Source organism: Narcine bancroftii, unplaced genomic scaffold, assembly GCF_036971445.1.
Source record: "Narcine bancroftii isolate sNarBan1 unplaced genomic scaffold, sNarBan1.hap1 Scaffold_186, whole genome shotgun sequence".
Taxonomy (NCBI): domain Eukaryota; kingdom Metazoa; phylum Chordata; class Chondrichthyes; order Torpediniformes; family Narcinidae; genus Narcine; species Narcine bancroftii.
This window is the reverse complement of record NW_027211921.1, coordinates 63,159-72,897: the sequence shown is the minus strand read 5'-3', so window position 1 is coordinate 72,897 and position 9,739 is coordinate 63,159. Positions and strand designations below refer to the sequence as shown.

Below are 9,739 nucleotides of genomic sequence, written 5' to 3'. Positions count from 1 at the left end.
CACTCCCTCTGTACTCAAATACTGGTTAGACCTCGCAAATGACAGATTGTGACCAAGCGGTGGAATGTCTTCTTTCTTTGGCTTGGCTTCGCGGACGAAGATTTATGGAGGGGGTAAATGTCCACGTCATCCGCAGGCTTGTTTGTGGCTGACAAGTCCGATGCAGGACAGGCAGACACGGTTGCAGCGGTTGCAGTGGAAAATTGGTTGGTTGGGGTTGGGTGTTGGGTTTTTCTTCCTTTGCCTTTTGTAATGGAGGATTAAAACCATGTGCCCAGATGCTTTTTGCTTATGTGGAACTGACGACACTGGGTCCACACTCAGGTCATCTTACTTTCAGAACTAGCAAATGTAATTAAATTCAGCCATGGGGATTTATCTGAAGATACACTTTGAAATGGAATTCCACTGTGAGGCCCAGGGAAAGCAGTTGTCAAATACAACACTCTGAAATTGACGAATTGGTCACAACCTGTCTTGCTCGAGAAGTTTTAATAAGTCTTTGTATCTACGAGATAAACCAGGAAATCATAACATCCTGGTTCCATAATAATTAATGTTCTAAATTGTAGAATAGTATGTTCAGTTTTGATTTTGACTGACAAATGTTAGAAGGAGTAGGCGCATGATTAATTGTTTTTGGGGTATATAAGCCTGTGGTCCTGCTGCTGAAGTTTAGACTCTCCGAGAGGTGGGAACACCCCTTGTCAAGAAGGAAGAACAGCCAGAGTCCGAGCAACGTCCCAGTCAGGGGAGGTGGAGAAGCTGCTACCGGCGCCCTGACAACCTACTACAAGTGTGCAGTCGTTGCCTCGCTTCGACAGTTGGGACCAGTCCAAGCGTTGATAAGTATAGTTGGGAAGGGCTTGCATATTGTAGTGTGAAATCAGCTTTTAAATTTGTAATAAACATTTGTATAAACTGAACTGCTCTCGGTGTGTGTGTCTATTTTCTTTCGGTAGCTCAAACACTGCGACGAATCTAAAATGAACAAAATTAGAGGTATAAGTTTACCCAAGACAGTATGTTCTGTCTGTAGTGTTAATAGCGGATCTGTGCCTACAGAAAGGAAAATCACATTTTCACTCCTGTGGCACAAAACAACTAGTTTTGCTATCAATCCAAATTCTAATTTCTACCTCAGGGAGATGTCAAGTGATATACTATCCTGAAGCAAATACATCCTTTTAAATTTAAATTTAATTGACATCATTCTATTTTTAGTTGCAAAGTCATGGTTAAAGGCTTATAATTAGCAGCAATAAATGTGACCCTCCCAAATTATGTTTTTCAAATATAATGAATGACAATCTTTTTGAAGTGTTCTTTGACACTTGGGTTTTCACACCAGTATACACAAGTTTACCTTTTGCGATCATAAAGGCATTCACAGATCACACAAATTCACAGGCAGTTCTCCCTGAATGTGGAACAGTGGAAATATTTACTATTTTATGTGACAGAGTGTATTGATATGTTTTTGGGAGATAAATTGGGAAAGGTTTGTTAGAGAACATCACAATCAAACACTTTAAAATAGATCTTATTTAAAATACAGGTGCTAGACATATCGGCACCACAGCTTTTTCAAGAGCTTTGAAGAATGGTCAAGTTACTTCACTATGGTTTGTTGTTAACAAAAGGTAATCGATGAAAGAGCTTGTTGTAGCCGCTTCTGTCTGGAAGAGAAACTGAGAGAGTCAGGTGGTTATGTAAGCAGAGAGAGAGAGAGAGTCAAGCAGAGAGAGAGAGAGAGAGAGATCACTCGTACAGTAGACAGCAGCTGGGACTGGAACAGGATGAGCTGGCAAGCTCATGGAAAGCCCAATTGTTAGATGACCTGGTCAAAGCACTTGTGATTCATGCAAGAGGAGGGGACTGGCTGTCTAATGTTTTACTTGGAATAGGAAAAACAAAGTGAACTCTGTGGTGACCTAAAAGAAAGTGGTTATCATCCTGAGAACACTTAAGGGGCAGGATTCATGAGCAAAACATTGAAGCAGCTGATTAAAAAGGAACAACAAATCTCTTTCTGAAAACCGTCAAGAACCTTATTGAGTGGTAACCATTGACCTTTCGAGCACCAAAGCCTGGTGAACTTCGTAAATATTAAATTCTGTGCACAGTATAAGAATTGCCTGCAAGCAGTGAAATTGGAGGATTGAGAAGTGAAATTGGACTGTGAACCAAATAACTTTTCTGAATACACATGTGCTTAGAATTAGAATGGGTGAAGTTAGATTTAGTAAGTCAATTGAGATAAGTTAAAGTTTGATTTTATTTTCATGTTCAAACATAATTTAAAAGCAACTTTTGTTTAAGCAACCATTTGTCTTGTTACTTTTCAGAGAGAGTTTTGCATGTTCCAGGACCTCCACAACTGGTTCCTTTTTATTCAGCCACTCAAGTCTCTTGCTGGTGAAACTTGACCCCTTCAGAGTTCTCCAGATGATAACCTATTTCTTTCAGATCACCACAAGGTTCCTTTTTGTTTTATCCTATTCCAAGGGAATCACTGGACAGCCAGTCCTCTGCTTTGACCAGGCCATATTCCAAAGCTTGTCACTCTGGAACTGATGTCTGTGTCTTTCCTCTCTCTCTCTCTCTCTCCCCCACCCTCTCTCTCTCTCACACACTCCAACTCTCAGATCAAAACCTCTTTTTCTCCTGCTCTCTGCCTGAGAAGATCACATGACCTTCCAGACAGTAAATTCTCTTTTCCAGACAAAGCCTGTTGTTACATTTGTTGCCTTTTGCAAACAACAATCCATCCTGAGTCTGAGCAAAATCTCCTACAAAGATTATGTGTTGTGAAGTGTTTGTGTGTGACCCACTCTAACAAACCTTCCCCAATTTATCTCCCAAACACCTCTATGTATTCTCTCACACCTTTCCAATTTAAAGGAATTTTAACTCTTCAGTTAAAATTCATTATAACTAAACTATCTTAAAGATCACTAAAGAGATAATAATACATTGTTTCAGCCCACAATTGCAGAGATCTGACCTGGGACGACAAATACACAGGTGCATTTGTTGAATCCAAAAAGTCCCTGGCCAAAACTGCACTCATGACCCACCCCAGACCAGATGCACCTATGGCCCTCACAGTCAGTGCCTCAGGAACAGCGAATGGTGGATTCCTGGAGTAGCAGATAGAAGGAAGTTGGTACCCACTAGCTTTCTTCAGCAAATATCTGTGGCTCCTGAACTAAATTACACTGCTTTCATTAGAGAGTTGCTGGTGCTGTACTTAGCCATCCACCACTTCTGGTACTTTCTTGAGGGAAGGGCTTTCTTGGACCACAAACCACTGACTTTCACCTGGCTAAAATCTCCCATCCCTGAACAGGATGCCAACAGAGACACTTGTCTTACATCTTGGAGTACGCTACCGACATCCAGGACATCTCGGGCAAAGAAAACATGGTCATGGACACCTTGAAAAATTGCAGCATCTACTCCCTGGTCAACAGTCTGGACTTCACAGCACTGGCAGAGGTATAGCAGCAGGATGACGAGATTCTGCAGTACAGGACCACTGTCACAGGCCTTCAGCTTCAGATGTTCCAGTCATCCCAGGTAATACCACCCTCCTGTGCAACATGGCCACCAGGCAGGTTTGACCTATTGTCCCACCAGCATGGAGGTGACGAGTTTTTAACTCCATCCATGGGCTGGCGCTCCCATCCATCAGGACTATGATCTGATTGGTGGTCAGCAAGTATGTGTGGCATGGATTGCAGAAACAAGTCCTGGGGTGGGCCAAGGTATGTATGCAGTGCCAAACAGCCAAAGTGCAGTGACACACCAAGATCCACCACCCGCAACAACCTTCCAAGCCAACAGGATGCAGGTTTGACCACATTCACGTGAACATAGTGGTACCCTTGCCAGTCTCTCAGGGTTTCCGCTACCTATTGACAGTGGTCAACTACTTCACCCAGTGGCAAAGCATTCCTCTCATCCTGGATTGCAAGATTCGTACAGCCACAGCACATCACCTGACCGAGGTGCACAGTTCACCTCAAGTTTGTGGACCAACATTGCCAACCTGTGGGATGCTCAGTTACACCATACGATGGCATACCATCCACAAGCCAATGGCATGGTGGTGTGTTTCCACAGGTGCCTCAAGTCCACCCTCATGACCAGACTCAAAGGCCCCAACTTGGTTGATGAGTTACCATGGGCACTACTGGTCATCCAAACAGCGCCAAAAGAAGGCCTCCTCACATCCTCTGCTGAACTCATCTATGGAGCCATGGTTCCTCAGGCTGGAGGACAGCAGGAGGAGACAACCACCTTCCTGGACAGGCTGTGCAAAAAGGTCGGTAACCTGGTTCCAATCCCACCCTCCAGTCACAGACAAGCCAAGTCCAACATCCCAAAAGAACTCAAGGACTGTGAGTATGTGTTTTACAGAGAGGACTCCACCGTTCACCATTGTAGAAGCCATACAAATGTCCCTTTAAAGTCATCCAGAACAATGGAGCCACCTACAAGCTGGACATGGGTGGTAAACCAAAGGTCTTCACTACAGATGGACTGAAGCCTGCCCACACAGACCCAACAGAACACTTAGAGCACCAACACCTCGATGCAGAGGCAGACCACAAAAGACTTTGGGGGCTATACCTAGGACACCATAGATTGTAATGCCAGTTCTGAGGGTCATGTGGCGGCCTGCAATTGAGGAGATTGGACTGGCACATCACGCAGCAGCAGACATGAACAGCGATCGCTAAAGCGACTCCCAGGACAATGAAACAGCAGGGTTAGAAGCTGGGGCAGCATCAGATCAATAGCCCTAAAATGGCATTGGTCAAGCTGCCCAGCTAACTCAGCAAAAACAGGACATTCATATGCATGGACGTTCCCAATGGCTATTGTTATTCATATGGTTGACTCAGTCAATCAGCAAAAAAACGGCAGGGACTTGAAGAGTATAAAGGCAGCCTTTCCAGCCTTAATAAAGGAGTGAGCTTAACCTGCCACACTGTGTGTGTGGGTGTTTCCTTGTAGCCAATTGGCTACAACATAATATGTTATAATACAGTAACCCAATTTTGAGAGTATTTTATACATGATCAATTTAACAGCTTGACAAACATTCTGCTATCATTATTTATAAATCTGTTATGATTAATTTGGAGATTTTATTCTTGTAATATTAAACTCCATTTTAAAAATAATTTTATTCTTCATTTTATTCAAAAACACGAGAGGATTGTGGTGAATCAATATCACAATTGGTTCATGGGAAGTACCAAGATACAAGTTAAATTTCTGCAGAGCAAATAAAATAGACAACAGTTCTTTTTCCATAGTGGAATAGTTCCTTCGATGAACATTTATTTTTTTGAAAAGTAGGCAACTGGATGGTCATTTGAATTAGTTTTTTGCAATAAAACTGCACCTGCTGTTCCCTCCGTGGTATCCAATGCTAAAGGGAATGGTTTGTCAAAATCAGGAGATTTTAACACAAGAAAATGGCTTAGCATCTCCTTTAAATATTCCAAAGTTGTCTGACAAGCTTTAGTCCATACCTATTTCACCCTTTTCTTCAAAAGATTGGTTAAAGGAAGAGCAACCTCAGAAAAATTGCTGCAAATTTTCCTACAAATATCCTGCCATTGCTAAAAAACACCTCTCAATGCTTTCTTGCCACTGGGAATTGGAAACTCAGAAATTGCATTCCCCTTAGTTTGAATGCGTGCAACTTTGCCATGATCTAAGTATGTTATAGTGAAATTTGCAAATAGATTTTGTTGCTAAATTAACAGTTAAGTTTGCTTTGGATAATCTTCCAAACACTTTGCCCAATTCCCTTACATGTTCTTCCTATGTGTCAGTTTTTGTAAACAAGTCATCAATATAAGCATCTGAATGTGTCAATCCTTGGATTATCAAATTAATCATCCTCTGGAATATTGAAGGGGCATGCCAAAGGTAACACATTATACTCGTATAAAACGGATGGAGTTACAAAATCCAAAATATTCTTTCCTCTTTCAGTTAAAGTCACACAGCAGTAGCCCTTCAACAAATCCAACTTAGTAAGAAATTTAGCTTTGTCAATTTGGTCAATACAGTCATATATTCACAGAATAGGATAAGCATCTGTTTTAGTTACTGAATTAATCTTCCTGTAATCTGTGCAGAACGTAATAGTTTCAGTAGCAGAATACAAGGAAACTCCAATCTACATCATGGTTAATCACTTATATCCATTTCAGAACATCAGGGAATAAATTTGTGTATTTCAAAAGTAATTATTCCAACTGCATCTGCTCTTGGAACTTAATACGGCCTAAAGTTTCTTCCAAATCTTCCAAAATTGCTGAGTTAGACAGGTGCACAGGAACTATGGTTTCTTGAAGGGTACCCTCACAAGATTCTGGTCCATAACTTCCTCAACCCTGTCAACAGCTAACACCTCTGATACAGATTGTTCTCCAATACATTTTTTCCTCTAAATAAAGATCACATGACTTTCCAGACAGTTAATGCTCTTTTCCAGACAAAGCTGCTACTGCCTGTTGTTACATTTGTTGCCTTTTGCAGACAACAGTCCATCATGAATCTCTGAGCACTGGTGAAATTTTTTTGCATTTTAAAGTGTTTGTTCCAACAAATCTTTCCCAATTTATCTCTCCAAACACCTCAATACACTTTGTCACAATAGGCTCTTCCGCTTGAGGGTAGGAGAGCTTGGAACGAGGGGTCATAAGTTAAGGGTTATGAGGCAAAACTTTAGATGTAAGAGGAAGCTTCTTCACTCAGAGAGTGCTGGCCAAGTGGAATGATCTTCTGGAAGAGGTGTTTGAAGCTGGGTCAATTTTGTCATTTGAGAGAAGGTTGGATGAGTGCATGGATGTGAGGGGAACAGAGGGTTATGGGCAGGGTACGGGTAGGTGGTACTAGTGGAGTTCACTTAAATTGGTACGGACTAGAGGGGCCGAGATGGCCCGTTTCTGTACTGCAATCGTTATATGGTTATATTATGCCCGTGATGGTGCAACCTGATGACACAATCGACTGGGACCAGAGGATTTTATACTCTGACCTGGGGTCCATTCCCTACAAGTAGGTCATCTACTGCTGTCCTCGTTGGTGACCAGGTATATAATAAACCATGCACAGCACTGGACCCCTAGTCACAATCCACCACATAGTTGTTATTATTCCAATCCCACATGATTAAGGCTCCAGTGTGTCCAATTGTAACTCATTAAACCTCGACTTCAATGCCAATTGTGGGGTCACCGACAGATGAATCTGGACACAAGGGTTGGTAACCTCGGGTAACTTTTATTAATATACACGCAAACAATTTATACAAGAGCGTGGAAAAAGCATAACAGGAATAAAATACAGACGTACACAATTTATACAAGAGCGTGAGAAAATTATAACGAGAATAAAACACACAAGCTATAAGCAGAGGCTCTGAACACGCTCCCAGACACCTGATCAGTGGGATCGACGGCTCAACTGGAAATATTGATCTATAATAATACTACTGCTCATCTTTAGTACACTTTTACCCATGACATTTCCAAGCGACGTCCACAGCAGCGACCTTAGATGGAGTGGTTCTCGGGCAACGAGGCAGAGAGAACAAATGCCCTGTGCACTCCTGTTAAATGCAAGGATAATTTCTCTGTCTTGCCATTACTAACGCCAGGTGATTTGAATTAGCCAATGGCAATGTGCGCATTAACGAGTGACCGGAGCCCAACCTTGACTGGCAGGTGATGGAACTTCTAAAAACGTTTCGACGGGGAGGACACCCATTACAGGCAGGGAGGCCGCGGTTCCTCCACACACAACAATCACAGCCTTGTGAATAAAACTAAAATCAATGCTGCAGTGATAGTGTTCTCGGGGCCACGATTCTGGATTATCTCTGAAATTGGGTAGACGGCCAGGGTTGCAAAGTATCGTGGAAAGTCGTCAAAATCCATTCAGTGAAATTATAAAAGTATGAACCCAATGAATGACACCCGGCGCAGTTTGCGAATGGAGTGTGATAGCCCTTCGGGATCAGTGAAGCGTCTAAATCCCGTTCGTTGCATGTCCTGCGTTTGTCAGTCCTTAATGTATTCAGTTGCAGCGTCAACCTATAAATGACCGGAATTACAGTCCTGATTCTACGCACGTTTTGCGCTTCGCCCACAGCACGATTGAGCCAGTGGACCGAAGGACGGAGGTTACCGGATAGTGCACTGCCCTTACGACTTGTTCCCGGAACTTCGACTGGGTGACGGCGTAAATGAATGTGTTCGTGCAGCAGCTGAAGTTTCTCAGCAGGTATCCCACATAAGCGAAAACAATTTCGGAATCATTCCCCCCAGTTCCTACCCCTGTCACCTGATAATAGATGAATTCTCCAACATTCGTCAGCCACAGCAGGACGAAGCTGCCGGAGATGCTGAAAAGTAGAACCATCGACCGCCTCCTGCTCTCCATCTCCGGGTCACTCCGGTTCTCGGCCTTGCCCTGACCTCTCAGGCCCTTCCGGACCCGATTCGCCATTAAAATGTGTCGCACTGTCAGAGCATTGAGTAGCATGATGACAGCGAATGGGAGGAACGGAGTTAACACGATGTCCATCCAGTCAAACGCCACCCAGCCTGGGTCAGTGAAGTAACTTGGCTTCGGGTAACAGAACCACGGGACGTTGTTGATGACCATTCTGGGTCCGTAAGAGAAGTAGAGTGGACCGTTCTTCAGGCAGAACAGGGCTGCCGTTGTCACTACAACCACCGTCGCTGTTTTCGCCGTGCAATATCTAATCTTTAATTTCTGGCAGCAAATTGCGACGAATCGATCAAAGGTGAATGTGACGGTGAACCAGACGGAACAGTTTATCACAATGCGAGACAGTACACGGAGAACAATGCAGACAGAAGTGACGTTCAGGAAACACACCGGGAAATAATGATAATTGATCTGATAGAGGATAACTTCGGTGACAATGACCAACAGATCCGCGGCCGCCATGGCGACCAAGTAGCGAGTGGTGCAGGTAGAAAGGCCGCATTTTCCCCGGGACAAGATCACAATCGCCACTAAGTTCACTGCGGAAGGAGAATTCACAAGCATTAGGGATCTGCCGCGAGACAATGACCCTTCAAGCATCGCTATAATAGATCAAAGTCGCCCTTCTGGCATCTCTACAATAGACCAATCTTGTGCCCGGTGGTCGGAGCGGGATTTTACGCATGACTTTGCTCAATCCCAAGGCCATCTGGACCATCTTTTGAATTATCAATTCAGTAATGGAAACCCAACTGCTCTTCAAGATTTTAATTGTTCCGGACTGACCGATATCAATTAATTGTTTCCCAACCGAGTCTTTAGTGGTTTATTTAATACATTCTCAACCTCAGGCCTGCGGTGCTTTCTGCAATGGTAAAGATATTGTTACGAACCCAGAGGAACAGAAAACCCAGCACCAATAGATATTCACCACAACAATTGTTTACTTAAGCAAAAGTTGTTTTTAATTATCTTTAAACATGATAACAGAATCAAACTTTAACTTATCTCTATTTTAATTTCTGATTATAAGCGCACGTGTATCTAATGTTTGTGTAAATTCAGAAAAAAATATTTTGTTTTCAGTCCAATCTCACTTCTCTTTCCTCCAAGTTTATTGGTTGCAGGAAATTCTTATACTATGCACAGACTTTAACATTTATAAGTTCACCAGGCTTTGGTGCTTGAAAGG

At 42.9% G+C, this 9,739-nt stretch overlaps 1 protein-coding gene across 1 annotated transcript; it reads right to left on the bottom strand.

Annotated features, from left to right (window-relative positions):
* Positions 1–7,313: 7,313 nt before the first annotated feature.
* Positions 7,314–9,117, bottom strand: LOC138750599 (probable G-protein coupled receptor 139). Its single transcript, XM_069912712.1, has one exon. The coding sequence runs from the start codon at positions 9,109–9,111 to the stop codon at positions 8,143–8,145; it is 969 nt and encodes a 322-aa protein (XP_069768813.1). The 5' UTR covers positions 9,112–9,117; the 3' UTR covers positions 7,314–8,142.
* Positions 9,118–9,739: the final 622 nt, after the last annotated feature.